Source organism: Artemia franciscana, chromosome 15 (genome assembly GCF_032884065.1).
Source record: "Artemia franciscana chromosome 15, ASM3288406v1, whole genome shotgun sequence".
NCBI lineage: Eukaryota > Metazoa > Arthropoda > Branchiopoda > Anostraca > Artemiidae > Artemia > Artemia franciscana.
Genome location: NC_088877.1, coordinates 6,610,572 through 6,628,625, shown reverse-complemented (window position 1 = coordinate 6,628,625; position 18,054 = coordinate 6,610,572). Strand labels below are relative to the sequence as shown.

The 18,054-nt window shown below is 34.6% G+C and overlaps 1 protein-coding gene across 8 annotated transcripts in view; it reads right to left on the bottom strand.

Annotated features, from left to right (window-relative positions):
- Positions 1 to 18,054, bottom strand: part of LOC136035992 (cardioacceleratory peptide receptor-like) — a 473,226-nt gene that overhangs the window by 257,210 nt on the left and 197,962 nt on the right. For 4 of the 8 annotated variants that reach the window (XM_065717908.1, XM_065717901.1, XM_065717909.1 and 1 more), the window contains one exon: positions 4,589 to 4,741. In XM_065717908.1, the coding sequence (XP_065573980.1) occupies positions 4,697 to 4,741 (45 nt within the window). In that variant the 3' untranslated portion in view covers positions 4,589 to 4,696. Of the gene's footprint in view, positions 1 to 4,588; positions 4,742 to 9,955; positions 10,103 to 10,631; positions 10,769 to 18,054 lie in introns of those variants that run through there. The other 4 variants (XM_065717903.1, XM_065717904.1, XM_065717902.1 and 1 more) reach the window with 4 other exon arrangements.

Below are 18,054 nucleotides of genomic sequence, written 5' to 3'. Positions count from 1 at the left end.
GACATCATCCGCATAGCAGACAAGAGTCACATTTGTTGCTGCCTGGATGCATGAGGATATGTATTTTGATTAAGCATCTAGGACACTGTTGTTAGAAAGAGTAGGCGAAGTGATTGACGCGTACCTTTATAAGCCGAAACAAAATTCTTCAGATTATTCGGCGGGTTACTGGGGCGAGAAAGGTTATTTCATGGAGCACGTGAAAGATTAGATGAATCGGTAACCGGCAAGTTAAATGGTTTTGTAATTTTGATGCGTACTTTAAGCCGCGAATATGAATTTCTCAAGGTACGAATAATAGAGGGGTGAACGCCTCTTTTGTCGTATGAAGGAGCACGGCTCCGTGTACCAATGAGTCAAATGCATGCCTAACATCGTGTTCTGCTAGAACGAGACCCTCTTGGGCCAGTTCAGCCTCTATTGGGATATTAGCTATAGCACTAAGGGCATCAACGCCCCCTATTTTGTTCTGAAAACCAATCTGGTATGGTGGAACGCTACATTTCTCCTTTGATTCATCTACAAAAAGCAGCTCAAACAGTTTACAGAATGTAGTAGTGATTGTAATGAGCCTAAAGGTCGAATACTGAATGCTAGATTTGCCTTTCTTGGGGATAGGAGTGGGATCACCAATACAAAAAGACGACGGTAATGTAAAAGTGTTAAAAATCATCTGCATGAGCAATCCTGATGTGACATGAGCAAAGGGGTTATATGCATAACATGATATGCACTAATATTATTTATACTAGACGAAACTTTCCGTTTGAGCTTGGAGACTGCCGTTATTATGGCTTGCATTGTAACACTATAGTGAGACTTCGGGTAAGCACATAGAAATTCATAAAGTTCAAATTCATATTTAGAATCTGGTGCGTCGAATTCATTCAAGAAATTTGTTTTCCACTCGGATAGGGGAATACCAGAAGCCTTAGGAGTATTCGAGGATATGGTATTTGGGAGAGCAAGGTATCTGCAAAAGAAATTGGGCAAAACAGAAACTTTAAGCGAATATGAATCAACAATGCCTGCAAGGTGACGAACTAGCTCCCTTGCGAAAATCTTTTTTTTTGTATAATGGAAAATATCATTCAAAACTCCTGACCTAGGACGATCAATATCTTTCCAAATCGAAAACCAAAACTTCGCACGGTAGCATGCTTCGGAGATTTTTGTAATTGTTTTTGACAAATCGGTAACTTGAGTGCCGATGCGTATTTTTCGAGTTGGAACCGCTGCTTTTTCAGCACATCTTAGAGCGTGGCAAATCTCAGCACGATAAAAATCTGTATCTGTATGTCAGTTTAATAAGATAAGATGTCTGAAGAAGCTGGAAAGGATTGTGAATTTTTTTGTAAAATAGAATCAAGAACTTCTTGATATAGGAGCAAATGAATCTTATCCCAATCTCTCTTTGAAAACCACTTAGGCTTGGGTGTATCTTTATTCATTCGTGTATCAGTTAAATCAAACAGGTCGGGGTAACGAACTGTAGTAAGGAGGCGACCCGGCTCAATAGTAACCGAAACACTAAAAAACGGAATTTTGATACCGATAGATACGTCAAAAGGATCGCATTTTAATGCTGATTTTCAATATATAAGTTACATCATTAGTCTTACCCATCAAAAGTTACGAGCCTGGGAAAATTTGCCCTATTTTAGAAAATAGGGGAAACAATCTTGCATTTCGCAAGAGGGCTCATTCTAACGGAAATTAAAAGTTCTAGTTCCCTTTTTAATTGATCGAAAAATCAGAGGGCACCTAGGCCCCCTCCCACGATCTTTTTTTCCAAAGTCATCGAATCAAAATTTTGAGATACCTATTTTGTTTAGCATAGTCGAAAAACCTAAAGACTATGTCTTTGGGGACGACTTAATCTCCTACAGTCCACGCGGAGGGGCCGCAAGTTACAAACTTTGACCATTGTTTACATATAGTAATGGTTATTTGGAAGTATACAGACATTTCCAGGGGGAATTTTTCTAGTAGGGGGGCCAGGAGAGAGGGTTACGTGGGAGGATCTTTTCACGGAGAAGTTTATCATGAGGGAAGAGAATTTTCACGAAGGGGGCACATGATTTTCTAGTATTATTTAAAAACAAACAATGAAAAAATAAATAAATAAAAGTTTTTTCAACTGGAAGTAATGAGCAGCATTAAAATTTAAAACGAACACAAAATATTACGTATATAAGGGGGTCCGTATCCTCCACAATACCTTGCTATTTACGCTAAAGTATCTCTTGGAATTTTAACTATTTATTCTACGGCCTTTGTGATTCAGGGGTCATTCTTAAAGAGTTGGGACAAAATAAAAGCTTAAGTGTAAAGAGCGAGGTATTGACGAGGGGGCGAACCCCCTCATATACGTAATAAAAAATACAAATGTAGAAGTTCGTTACGTTAGTTAATTCGTAAGCCACTTATATTTATTACTAATAAAAACGTTGGTAAAAAAAAGTTCTAGTTGCGTTTTTGAGTAACCAAAATTAGAGGGCAACTAGGCCTCCTCTCCCAACTCTTTCTTTTTCAAAATCATCCGGTCAAAACTGTGAGAAAGCCATTTAGCCAAATTAAAATTAATATGCAAATTTTGTTTCAATTATTCATGTGCGGTGAACCAAAGTCAAAACATGCATTAATTCAAAAATGTTCGAGAAAGACAATAAAAAAACAAGTTTTTACAACTGAAAGTAAGGAGCGACATTAAAACTTAAAACGAACAGAAGTTATTCCGTATATGACAAGGGCTGTCCCCATCAACGTCCCGCTCTTTAGGCTTAATTTTGACTCTTTGTCACGGTTCTACTTTTTTTTAAAATAAAAAACTGTAGCGTAAAGAGCGGGATGTTGAGGATGGGACAGCCCTTGTCATATACGAAATAATTTTTGTTCGTTTTAAGTTTTAATGTCACTCCTTACTTTCAGTTGAAAAAACTTTTTTTTTTAATTTAATCTAGCTTAAAAGACGCTGCTAAAAGGAGGTGGTTTGATAATTGGTAATTAGATATTACGGTAACCACAGAAATTGGGAAATCATTCGAAGTAACCACTTGATCTAGATTTGATGTATGAGACGAAATGTGAATAAATGTGAAATTTTCAGTTTTTAGATGCACAATAAGCCCATAAAAAAAAAAAAAAAAAAAAAAAAAAAAAAAAAAAAAAAAAAAAAAAAAAAAAAAAAAAAAAGAATACCACGGATAATAGAAGCACGAAGGGATACTACGGATTCAGAAAAACTAATATCAAAATTAAAGTACACAACAACGCAAGAGAAATTCACTTTTTCGACTTGTCTAAGATGTGCATGTAATTTCTCACAGACTTGTGCAAACAATCGTTTTGATTCATAATTTTTATACTTAGTGGGCAAACACACACTTATTACTTCGCAAGACCTACCTTCACTTCTCGAAAAGTTTCACTAGAGCTAAACTAGCTTGATTGAGTAATCGCTGAGGCTGATTTTGCCAGGCCTCCAGATGGACGACCTCGGGATCGAACACACTTTGCGGGAACAGAAAACGCACGTTCTCTTCTCATCTTCAATAAAGTAAGTCTAGGAAGTGTAAGAAAATGTTCCTGAATACACATCCAATCATTATTCAGCAGCATACCTTCCAATACTGATATTTTATTCAAGAAATTACTATTTATGTTCCATGAAACGAATCTCATATATTGGTTCTATTTAGTAGAGATCCCTGGTGGGTGCATTACAAATTCTTTTTTTTTACTACCTAGATTGGATTGACACTTTACGCTGTAACTGGTGTGACCAGAAACCTTACAAGTTATACAAAACATTGACTTAGAGCACGGATTCTCACGGGATGAGATGTGCTCGGCAGAACCGTATCTTGAACACAGGGCCAAATTTTTACACCCCGCTGCTTTGTGACCAACTTGGTGACAATTAAAACACTTTTTGGCGTGAAAAAATTTGAGCAGGCAGTCTTTCATAGTCTATTTTGATAGATTCACTCAGGAATTTTTGCAAATGAAGTTGCTGTTCAAAATAAACTTCAAATGTCTTAGCACATTGAAAGACTAGAGCAGTTAAGAATGCGTGTCATGAGCTCGGGCTCATCTATTTCTGGTGGAACACTTATAACGATTGCAATTAAACCATTAAACCATTAAACCTCGAGACTTCGTCTTATTTATCTAAAGTAGCATTCTTTTATTTTGGAAATGCTTTCGACTTAAGATCGTGAACCTGATTTATTTATTAAGATCGTGAACCTGACAATTTATTCTAAATGTATATATAAATATATATAAACTTTGGTGACGTTACGTCAAGTGAACGTTGTAGCCATTCGTGGTGGTTTCCTTCTTCCTATCCAAATAGCTTTCATCTGTGTTATTTGTGCCGCACACTCTGCATTTTTCGTTAAGATTTTACAAGGTGACAAAAACGAAAAGAGGACATCTTTTTTTAAGGCCGCGATTTTACCAATTGTCAGGGGGAAATCCTTTCGTCTCGACCAATATCTGACTAAGCGGGAAGGGGGTATAAAGGAGACTCCTTTGTTAAGGACTGGTTTTATGCTTTTTCCCTAATATTGATAAACCAAAATAATTATCAAAATATATATGCAATACATCTTTACAACAAAATATTCCATATAACAAATAAAAAGAGTATTCTGACTAGTAAAAGGTCACTAGAACTTGTGGGGTTTATTCATTTTTTTTTGTAACTTGTATTTGCATCCGTCTTCTCAAAAACCTGAAAAAAGAAAATGTGAAAAAATAAAAACACTTATGTATACGTAACACGTGTGCATATATATATATATATATATATATATATATATATATATATATATATATATATATATATATATATATATATATATATATATATATATATATATATATATATATATATATATATATATATATATATATATATATATATATATATATATATATATATATATATATATATATATATATATATATATATATGTATATATATATATATATATATATATATATATATATATATATATATATATATATATATATATAAAATATATATATATATATATATATATATATATATATATATATATATATATATATATATATATATATATATATATATATATATATATATATATATATATATATATATATATATATATATATATATATATATATAAATAAATATATATAAATAAAATATATATAAATATATATATATATATATAAATATATAAAAATGTATAAAATATATATAAATATATAAAAATATATAAAATATATATAAATATATATAAATATATATATATATATAAATATATATATATATATATATATATATATATATATATATATATATATATATATATATATATATATATATATATATATATATATATATATTAAACCCATATACAAAACAAATAATGATACAAATAAGCATAATAAATGGGCAGATACAAATAAATAAAAACCTCCTATTTTCGAGGCTTTGAACCCATTAATAATAAAAATGCTAAATTTCTGAAATCTTTGCATAATTATCCTTTAATTGCTGCATGAGCGTCAAATAAGTTAATTAATTCAGAAACAGTAGTCCAAGAGGCACTTGAGGGTTCTTCACGCAACTCTTAAGGGATTTGAAAAACCTATACTGAAATTCAAAATATACAAACAATTAAAAAATGCTGTACTTATGTTGTTAGGAACCGCGGACCTGACAAATAAATTGAAAATCGAAAGGGATCTGCAGTTAAATGTTAGACACCCTAGTTCATAGTGCACAACCTAAAAGCATAATTCCAGGAGATGGTGGATCAATTTTTACATCCTGATTTTTGAATCGAATCACCGTTACCATCTGCTGTACCTTTGGACTGGTGTACCTAAGAGTCGATCTTCTGATCCGGCCTCTTCATTCTCATTCCTGCTTTTGAAAAATTCTGATATTTGCAGATAGATTTTGCCATGGAAAAACCACCATCAGTGAAGCAATGCACACGTTGTCTTGACAATTTGTCTTAAGCAGTGATTAAAAAAATGACAAGACCAACAATAATTTCTGTTTTGGCCGCTTTCAACAACGATTCTTAGATGCTAATTATTTCCGTCCAATTCTTTAGCTACAGCTAATGAACCGGACGGATTCCTTACATAAGACAGTGACAACGTCGTGGCTGAAATAGTGTCTATGGTCCACGCAGTTTCCACGCTTCAGTGCAATACTAGACCGTTTTCTAATACTTCAGCAGAAACTTAATTTTACTTGATGCATCCAGCACGATGTATGCTTAATGGTTCTTTCACACTAAGCCATAGAACCTCCGAACTCGGTTAACCTAATAAATATACAATAAGTTGCGTAACTTTACGTTACGTCATAGAATGGTCAACGTAATACAATTTCTGGGTGAACATTTTGAAAGCAAATTGATTTGACTTTTCACGATCGATAGGAGCTTGAAACGTCAATTTTTAATCATTGAATAGTTTGCTTGTGATGATTGTCATGACTACACGGTGATTATGATACTTTTAATAACGCTTATGTTAGCCTAGTCTGAAAGGACTTGTTTAGGCGTGGAAGGTTATTATAAACGTATCATAACTTAACCAATGAACCACATAAAATTGCGTATATAGAGCGTGACAAACGCTTAAGTTCTTAGCCGGATTTTTTAGCAGGGTTATGGTAAACAACTACTGCTAAATTGTCACATCGCCTAGGTCTGTCATGTATCTGAAGGTTGCTTATTAAGCGATTTCGGATTAGCAATATTTTATTAACTATTACAATATTTTGAAGGTCCTTCAGGAGGGGGGAGGGGTCACTAGATCAGTCTCGTATATTTTCTCAGGCAGTTATTAGGTGCTAGTTTATTATTTATTTGTTTTGTTATCCGCATGTCGTATCCTTCCCACGTTTTGTTCTTTTTCTTATTGATAGGATTATAAAACTCTTATGTGCTCTTATAGGGAATAACTGTTTTATGGGGAATAACGCTATCTTGCATATCGGTATACTATAGCCTTAAAGAGCTTTCATTTAATTTCACTGTGTGAGCTACATCAAGAGTGTCTGATACACTGCCAGGCTTTTTTCAATTTAATTACGATGTTTTATCTATCTGTTAATCTAAACTTGAGGGAATCAAGAGATTGTTCTGATGAGATAGCCCTCCAAGACGAGTCAAGGCAGATTTTTAGTGCCTAACAAAGCTATTTTTCAAATATCCTGCAACTCCCTTGATTCCTCCTGCGGAGCTTGTTACCCGAAAAGCTCAATCGCTGAAGCAGTATCAGAAATTATATTCAAATCTCGAATTTTGTTCTGTAAAGCAGAAAGCCCTACACATGCTTGACACACGGCTTCTTATCACCTACTATGTTGAATGCGAGAGATCTTTTTATTGACTATAGACTCAGATAATCAGAGCGAGGTGTGTTCATTTGTCTTTGTCTTTTCTCCTTGACAAACTTTGGCACAAAGAGAGAGACCATCTCAAAAAAACATGAGTAAAATGTATATGAGTAAAATGTATATGGAAATACATATTGACTCTAAATCAAGGGTTTTTGTTGAAAGCAACCATATTTGGTTTGCTACGCCCTACCCACCTATCCATCTGGATCGTCTGGAATGGTGCCAAGCAAGCCCGAGCATAAGAAGCGCTGGAGCATCCGGCGCCACATGCTTTAGAGATAATTTGGCTTTTGCAACCATGCACTTGTGGTCTGATCACAATTATCACTTCCAGAGACAGCGAGCCTTCCTTATTCCGCCGAAAACTGCTAACTAAGGAAAGAGGAAGAAAAAGTTTTCAAGGAAAGTAGCAAACGTGTAAGAGAGAAGCTCACCCAAGAGTGAGCTGCAGAGATGATTTTGCTACCAGACAGCGAATCTGAGATGGATATCATGCCTGATGATGATGACGACTCTGATCCATTATGGAATCCAACCCTTGGTGACAGCTTCACATACGCCACCCAACAGCCTGTTCAGTTGGTTGACGATCTTACAGAAGACTTTTATATGTGGAAGACTCAGCATGTTAAAAAGTGTCGAATTTTTTACGGGTGCAGATGACCAATTTGATGGTGGAGAAGCCACTACATTTCCCACTGCTGAAGCTTCACCGTCTCCCATTCAATTGAGAAGCTCGTCACCTATTTCTTCTTCAACCGTCCCCATCGCATCAAGGAAAAATCAAGATGCCAAAAAAGAATACAAGTGGCTGAGAAAAGAGATTGATCCCCGTGATATCACCCGGAAAGCTTCCCTCCCAAAATCAACAGAAATTCCCTTACCCATTAATTTATTCAGAATTTTCATCACGGATAGTATGGTTGCTGGACAAGTTGACCAACCCAATCTGCATGAAACGAGGAAACGCTAGGATTGCCCTAAAGTTGACCAAGTATGAGATGAACCGGTTCCTTGGAGTGTAGGTGCTCATGCGTATTGTAAATCTACCAACTATGAGGATGTACTGGAGGCGCACTACTCGATACATTTGAATTGCAGAGGCTTTGAGTTGTGACAGATTTTTGACAATCCAGAGGTTTTTCTTATCATTGATAGGCTGCACAAAATCAGACCAACGTATGACGAGCTTAGGGAAAATCTAAAAACCATACCGCCTGAGGAGAGACAAAGTGAAGACGAACAGATGATTCTCTTCCAACGTCGGCTCAATTTTAAACAATACTTGAAAGACAAGCGCCATTCATGGGTTGTAATAGTGCTGACGACAGTGGGCGTGAGTAGGATTGTCAATGACCTAGAAATCTACAGAGTAAAAGGTTCAGTTCTGGCTAGTCCTTCGGGGCTAGGTGCTGACGTTGTCTGATCAACAATGTGCCAATTTCAAGCTGTACTTCGACAATTTTTACACATCTGGACTTTATTCATGCCTTACGTCCCAATTAAGGGGTCAAATCATGTGGGACGAAAAGGAGTAATCGTATGAAAGGGGCAATTTTGGAATGTGATGCATCAAAAATTTATTTATATTCATTTTGTTGCGTTTCTATGAGTTGGACAAACATTTCGGGGGGAGAGGGGTTCAAACCCCTATCCCCCTGGATACGGCCTTGAAATTAAGTGAGTTTGTGCTCAGGCGAATAAACAGTGCCTAGTGTGCAGGGCCGTATCTAGGATTTTTTCGGGGAGTGTTTTATACAAGGATTTTTTTCCGGGGGGTACACAAAAAAAACTCAGAAAAGACATTAAAAATTTGTTTATATCAGCTTTGTTACGCTTTTACGAGTCAGACAAATATTTAGGGGGGATGCAGTCTTGATGGTGTGTAACTCCTTGAAATCGGCAATCCTTTTATACAGTTTGCCAGTTTTACAGACATAAATATTTGAAATACGTTCATTAGGCCTAATGACAGAGAACGGTTTTAATAGTTCTTTCTAACGCATGAAATCCAAATTTAATGACGCTCAAAACGGTTTAGTGCATGCAACAAACCCATTAACTGTTTTTATCTCAAATGTCTAAAATACCATGAATTGAACGAAAAAATCGTATAATTTAGTCAATCTAAAACGAATTACAACCGTTCTGACTATTCTTAATAATTACCAGCAATTAGCACAGACATGGGTAATGAAAATGGCAATAAAAACCGCTAACAATAATTAAAATAGCAATTGAAAATATGCTTTCGTGTACAATTAAATTTGAATTGTTATAATTTTAAGTTTCGCTCTAGATGAGGTCAGTATAACATCAAGCATATGGTTCAGGATATGGTTTAATCAATATTTAGATTTAATTAGAAAAAAAACTTTGGTAACAAAAGGTTCTTTTTCTTTAGATAAATATTTAGAAATCATTTAGTTGTGACGGTTTTTGCTGTTGAAAGGGGTATCCAGTTGACATGAGTTACCCAGAGACAACAGTGCCTCAGAGTGTGTGTCGAATGAATTTAACAAGAGCGCTTACCTCGACCTAGCTAAGGGCTTAAGCGTCTCCTTGATTTAATACGTAATGCTTCTCAGACCTCAATTTATTTTCCTCATCACCCCTCTGGTTTTTGGCATACAAGTTTTTCGAAGATGGATTGGTATGTAGGTTTTTTGTTCTTAAGCGCTTGAAGATAGAAGCAAAAGACTTGAATGACAACTTAGAATGATCAAATAAAAAACAAGTTTTTTTTTAACTGAAAGTAAGAAGCGACATCAACACTTAAAACGAACAAGAGTTATTACGTGCATGAAAGGGGCTGTCCCCTCCTTAACGTCCCGCTCCTTACGCTAAAGTTTTTTATTGTTTTAAAAAGTAGAGTTGTGATTAAGAGTCAAACTTTCCCGTAAAGAGTGGGCCTTTGAGGAGGGGACAGTCCCTTTCATACATGGAACAATTTCTGTTCGTTTTAAGTTTTAATGTCGCTTATGACTTTCAGTTAAAAAAACTTTTTTTTATTGAATTTAGTTTCTGAGTTCTTAGAGTTTCGCCTTTTTTATAGTTTCGGTTACTATTGAGGCGGGTCGCTCCTTACTGCAGTTCATTACCACAAACAGTTTTATATCCCACAGCACCTTATCCCTCACAACATCGTCTAAGTTGTTAGCCAGATCATGCTTGAAGCGAGAGCAGTAAGGTCCTAAATATATCTTACCAAGATAGATACCAAGGTCTTAAAGCTTTTTGAGCACGTAAGTTTGAACAACGACAATGACCCATCCTGATAGGAAAGGCGAAGAGGGACATAGATTTTTGAAGTAAGGCTGGTTTGTAAGTATTTTTTCTTAAGTGCTGAAAAGTAAAAAAAAAGGCTTGAATTAGGGACGAACACAGCCAAGTCCCAAAATCTAAATTTTCTTGAATTTTCAGGCACTTCTCGTTCAAATTATTAAACATAACTTGTATTAATTATTAAATCTAGGATTTTTTCGGGGGGGGGGGAGTCTACCAAAAAACTTTTAAAAGTGCATTACAAATTTGTTTATATTCATTTTTGTTACGTTTTTACGACTCAGACAAACATTGGGGGGGGGGGGGTAACCTTTAACCCCCTTCCTGGATACGGCCTTGATTAGATCATCTTGAATTTTTATCCCCCCCTCCCCCGAAAAGGAATATCGCGCTTACGTTCCTGACAACTTGTGATCACTCAAAACGATATTTTAAGTGATCGCCGACGGTATAGCTGAAAAGTAAGCGAAGATATTATAAAAATTTCGTTGGCTTTTTTTGGGTATAATTGAACTTCCCATCCTCATGCACTGATCACCTCAAAGTTCTGTAATATAATAAATATTAAAATTGCTCTGAAATGGCGCTTTTAAATCCTTAACACACCCCCGTCCCGTTGATCCCAGACAATAGATTTTCCTAGCTTGCACCATGAAAACTTTTTAGAGATGATTTGATCATCAAGTTGCTTTTTTGTTACTTTTTGCTGATTTCGAACTCTTCTTAAAGATAACGAACGTATATTTTTCCTTGAGTAAAAAAGGTTGATAATTTTTAAAAAGGATGGAGTGTGTGTCAGATTCCAAAAAAAATTAATTAAGAATATTTTATTCTAAACACCCTTTTATAATTTTTTTTTTGTTATTTTAGTTTACATGCTATTGATTGAAAAAAGTCGTATTTCCTGTTGAAGTAGTTTCACGGGACTTCAAAAATTTCTACTTTAATTCGAAAAACAATTATGTAAATAAATAGCTATTTCTATCATTCTAAATCAGAAATAAGAAATTACCATTAGCATGTTTTGATATGTTAGTTTAATCTAAAAAAGGGAGCAAGAAAGGATGAAACTTCGCTTATCAAAAATTGATCCACGTAACTAGATTTCAAATTACCACGCTGCTTATCTTTGACATACCATATCCTGTTTCTTGTAACAATTCACAATAGTGAATAATATTAGTGAAAAGGCTCATAGACAATACGAAAATAACAATGATATTGCCAGTCTGAAATCACTTCTCCTTCACCTGCAAATTGAATCAATATTTAAATTTCCCATGTCTAAAAAACATATGTTTTTAATTTCTATAGCCTCCCTCGCCCACTGAGAAAAACCCCTATCTGGCTGAACAAACATTCTTTCATCCTGAACATTTTATACAACTTGATGAGGCCACAGCTATTTCTAATGACAGGGGTTATTCTCAGTGAGTGAGGGAGGCTATATAAATTTAAAAATATATGTTTGCTAATCTTCCAATAGAGACACGGGAAATTTAAATATTGACCCAATTTATGATTGTCTTTTGAAAAATGAACCAATAAGGGAACTAAAATTTTACATAATCACCAGGGGACAAGATTACCTACTAGACCAAAAGGAGTTGCTTCAATATTAGCTAACGAGGATTATTTTGCAAAAGAATAGTTAACTTAGTTTCATTTTTTTTTAATTTTTCCTCAGTTAATTTGATGTTCTCATTGAAGCAACTCTAATAGCTTCTTTTCCCTACGTGGATGAGTAGCGACAATTGTATTTATTATTAACTGTGGAGGTTTTATTTGTTTTGAGTTTAGTGTTTTATCAAACAGTTCGTGGTAACGAACTGTTGTAAGGAGTGACCCAGCTCAATAGTAAACGAGTCTCTAAAAAACGGAATTTTGATACTAATAGATACATCAAAAGAATCGGATTTTTATGCTGATTTTAAATATTTTCTAGCATTATTTAAAAAAAAATATGAAAAGCTTTTCCACTGAAAGTAAGGACCAGCATTAAAACTTAAAACGAACAGAGATTATTACGCATATGGGCATAAAAATTGGGTTTAAGTGCATAAAAATTGCATTTTATTCTAATATTATCTTGTTGCTTACAAAAAGTACGTAGATATTCCTTTCAATGCCCTTTCAATTGATCCTCTTGTACATCTCTCTATGATAGTTCAATGCCCCACTAGCGGTAAAGAAAACAAAAACAGAAGAAAAAAATAAATAAAAGGAACACGTCACTGCTTCCCGTGCGATGCAAGTCAAAGTGATTTTCCCTGTTGCTCAAAATAGGGGACTGCCATTCTCTTATATGAGGTTTTCGGCTATGGTGAGACTGATGGTGCAGTGACACCAATTTCATGGTGTTTTGGACTATTTTTCGGATTTTCCATAAATCTACCGCAATAAATTTTTACCACTAAGAATAAAAACCGTTACCATTTATGAGTCAGCTTCAAATAGCGATTCTTTCTCACTTGACAGTTTTTTTTAAGGCATTTTTAAATTTTCGGTTACTATGGGTTAGATTCCATTCTTCACAAAGTTGCATTTGATGCTGAAACCATTGGCTACGAAAAAATTATGTTCTTCAAATAAATCGAAATTTTCCAAAACAAAATTCATTCCCAACTTATAATTAGTAGGAAATGTCCACATATCAGATTAAATGTTCACTGCAGGCATTTTGTGTTTCCATAGTGGAACTAGTATAACTTCCCAACTTTGTTTTTGGGCACAGGTTAAGTTGTTGCTCACAAATTCCTCAGACATTCCCACTAGAAAATGTTATATGGGGTCACTAGCTGCTATGTAATATGTGCCGTGTATTTTATGTGTGTATTTAGGTGCACCGGAATTGGCTAAGTTTGTTTATTTTTGAATAATTTCTGAGACCACACTCCCTTTCCAGTTATTAAAACAGATTTACCTTTCCGTCATATTTACTCTTCCATAGAATAAAACGGATATAATATCAAACGGTTCGTGGTAACAAACTGTAAGTAAGGAGCGACCCGGCTGAATAGTAGCCGAAACTCTGAAAAAAAAAATTTGATACCAATAGATACATTAAAAGAATCAGATTTTTATGCTTACTTCAAATATATTCATCAAGATTAATCTTAATCTTATTTCATCAAGTTTAATCTTACCCATCAAAAGCTACAAGCCTGAGAATATTTGCCGCATTTTAAAAAAAAGGAAGAACACCCCCTAAAATTCATCGAATCTTAATGAAAATCACACCATCAGATTCAGCGTATGAGAAAACCCAACTGTAGAGGTTTCAAGCTCTTATCTGCAAAAATGCGGAATTTTAAATTTTTGCCAGAAGTATTATCATGGATGTGTGTTTATTTGTTTGTTTTATTTTCTTCCCAGGGGTGATCGTATCGACCCAGTGGTCCTAGAATATCGCAAGATGGCTTACTCGAGCGAAAACTAAAAGTTCTAGTGTCCCTTTTAAGTGACCAAAAATTGGAGGGCAACTAGACCCCCTCCCACGTTCATTTTCTTCCGAAAGTCACCCGATAAAATTTTTTAGATAGCCATTCTGTTTAGCATAGTCAAAAAATCTAATACGTATGTCTTTGAGGCCGGCTTAAGCCCCCACAGCCCCCGGGGGAAGGGCTGCAAATTGTGAGCTTTGCCCATTGTTTACATAGAGTACTGGTTATTGGAAAGTATACAGACGTTTTCAGGGGATTTTTTTCTGGTGGGGTGGGGGTCAGGGGGAAGTTTACGTGGGTGGATCTTTCCATGGAGGAATTTTTCATGGGGGAAGGGAATTCGCCATGAAGGATGCGCCGGATTTTCCAGCATTGTTTAAAAAACGATCAGAAATTAAATAAAAAAAAAAGTTTTTTCTACTGAAAGTAAGGAGCAATATTAAAGCTTAAAACAAACAGAAATTATTACTAATGTGAGGGGGTTCACCCCCTTGTCAATGCTTCGCTCTTTACGCCAAAGTTTTTTTTTAGTACTTTCAAAAGAGGTATTTATTCTAATTAAACCCTTAGTGATGCAGAAGTCATTCTTAAGAAATTGGAACAAAAGAATTTGAATTTTAGCGTAAAGAGCGAGGCATTGACGAGAGGTGAACCCCCTCATATACGGAATAATTTCTGTTCGTTCTAAGTTTTAATGTTGCTCCACACTTTCAGTTGATAAAACTTGTTTTGTTTTTTTTATTTAATTTTGACAAGAGAGTGGACATGTTAAAACCTTAAATACTTTAAACAATGTCATTCTGCATAATCAGCCCCAATTAAGTTTAAAACTTATAAACTCTAGAAAGACAAAGTGATTCCGCCGGAATACCAAACGAATAGTATTCCGGCGGAATACTATTCGTGAGTGTTCTCAATAACGATATTATTAATATGTGAGTTTTTTACATTGTTTAATGAAACCAGTTTTTTAAACAGTTTAATTAAACAGTTTTTTAGTTTTTATTTAATTATTCCCATTCATTTGTTTCGAAGTTGGAGAGTTTTCAACTCTAGCAACTAAACTCAACTCAACTCAACTTTATTAATATCAAATAATCAATACAAAAGGCTCCATGGCCCGTGAACGTCGTTTCTTCCCTTTAAACAGCCCTGCCCATGGAGAAAAACTTTTGACTCAAAGATTCATATGCTCATTATTTTTGATAAGTTTAAAAGGTCAGGTTTGCGACAATAGTTACAACTTAGTAAAGAGCAAGAAAAGAACCCATAGTAACCAAAAACACGCTTTGAAACTGACTGTGTAGTAAGGAATTATCGATTAAAGGTAATTCAGGGATGGTAGCTATTTTACCGGTTTGTCTGAATGGTAAAAGTTTTCGAATCTTAAAGAAATTCTAACGAAAACAAATTTTCTGGAGTTTTGAAAGAGCTTGCAGCAAAGGCCGTATGCAAGGGGAGGAAGTTTCAAGGTTTGAACACCTCCCACTAACTTTTTTTCTGACTCGTAAAAACGTAACAAAACGCATATAAGAAATTCGACGCATAATTTAAAGTTTTTTGTAACCCCATCTAAAAAATCCCCCCACGAACAAAAATCCTGGCTACGCCCTTGCTTGCGGTCCCTTGAAAATGGTGGCAGATAAAAATGGAAAGTACTTTATAGGAATTACCATGGTCAAATTCTTCTAACTGAAATATTAGAGTCTCTATTTCGAAAAAAAGAAATGTCCTTTTTTGCATAGGTAGCTGCGATGCGCCTCCTTTTTTTCTTTTTGGTATATATGCACAAATGTGGCATCGAATATTATGGTACTGTGATAAGACCCAAAAAGCCTTCATTATCCCTTAAATTTCAACTCTGTATTTGCAAAGGGTTATTAGTATCTTCATGTTAGATTTTGGAATTCTACGTTATAGCTTTGAAGTCAACAAAGGCAGCTGTCTAAACAGACTGACAGGTTTAATTAACTGGCCTAGTTTCATTCCATTGCGATTAAGATAAAATCTGTGCGCTAAAATCAAGAGCTATAAATCAACAATACAAGCTTGTAGGTCTAAAATAAGGGTTTACCATTAAAAGAAAAAAAATTATCATAGTTGCAGCGGTAGCTGCAGCATAGTAAAAGACGAATCGGGGCCATTGTGACCAAAAGGTAAAAAAAAGCGTTAAACAAACTGGCAAGTGAGAAGAAATATTGAATTTAAGTTAGATTGCAAGTTAGATCAACGAAAATTACCAGATATTCGAAGGGACTACTATCCCCGTTAACCCTTTCTAAAATGCTAACAAATAATTCAGCATCATTTAAACTGTCGGATAGTACCAGATATGAATATACTTACTTGTAGGTCTAAAATAAGGGTTTACCATTAAAAGAAAAAAAATTATCATGGGTGCAGCGGTAGCTGCAGCATAGTAATAGACGAATCAGGGCCATTGTGACGAGAGGCTAAAAAAAAGTGTTAAAAAAACTAGAAAGTGAGAAGAAATATTGAATTAAAGTAAGATTGCAAGTTAGATCAACAAAAATTACCAGATATTCGAAGGGACTGCTATCCCCGTTAACTCTTCCTAAAATGCTAACAAATAATTCAGCACCATTTAAACTGTTGGATAGTACCAGATATGAATATACTTACTAGATAATAGAAATTACCAGAAATTGTGAACATAAACTTTTTGAAATCTCGTAAATTACCAGATATTGCGATGGACCTCTGTCCCTATTAACCCCTGTAGAAAACTAGCAAAAATTCGACCTGAACAGAACCAGGTGCAGCTAGTCACAGATATATTAGGTGGTGGGGTGGGGAGAGGTCAAATTATATCTTTTGAAAATCCTCCATTGAAAATACCAATTAATGATATTTTTCACTGAAAATACTGAAAAAAGTATATTTTAGAATCTAAGGGGGGCAGAGAACTTTATAAGCACATAAGCAGAGTCAATTTTTAAATTTCTTTCAGAATAAAAGTAAAATTTAGGGTTAAAACAAATTTATTTAGCCATGTTTAAGCGAGCAGACCCACGCGTCACCCCCTCTATTAACACTGAAACATCATTCATGCTTTCTTGAAAATCAGACGGGTATTTAGGTTTTTTTTTCACATAATTAGATGAAAGCCTATTACTGAAACTTTTACCGAAAGAAAATAACTTTTATGAAATACAATTACCGAAATTTCCTTGTGAATATTTTCTCAGGGTATTTTCCACGGGAGGATATTTTTCGAGGGGTATTTTCCGCGGAGGGATCTTTTCCGGGGGGTAAACACTAGAACCATTCTGTCTATACAATAGGAAATTTCATGCTAAAGCCAGTCTATAGTCCTAATAGTGTCAAGATGTGTTTACTTTGTACTTAACTACAAAATAATCATAAAATGTCCTTGGAATGCTCTGTTTTTATAATATGAAAATTGCCGTTAAATGGTATACTTTTACTGTACCAAAAATTATTTGTTTTAGTTTTATTGATATTTGTTAGATAGATCGTATAGTAATGATTTTTGTTCGCTTTAAGCTCCAACTTCAGTCTATACTTCCCTTGGAAAAACGATGTATTTCTAACATCAATAATATACGGGTTGATAAAGCGTACAATAAACACGAATGTTGAATCTGACGGATTGATTTTCATTAAAATTGCTTGCCTTTTTACAGTTTTTCCCACTTTTTCGAAAATCAGATAAATTTTCTCAGGCTCGTAGCTTTTGATGGGTAACACTAAACTAAACTTAATGAAATTTATGTATTTGGAATAAGCATAAAAAGCTAATTCTTTTGATGTATCTTTTGTTCTCCGTTTTTTAGAGTTTGGGTTACCATTGGACCAAGTCACTCCTTAATTATGGTGCGTTACCACGAACAGTCTATTTAACTTTTAAATAAATTTTTT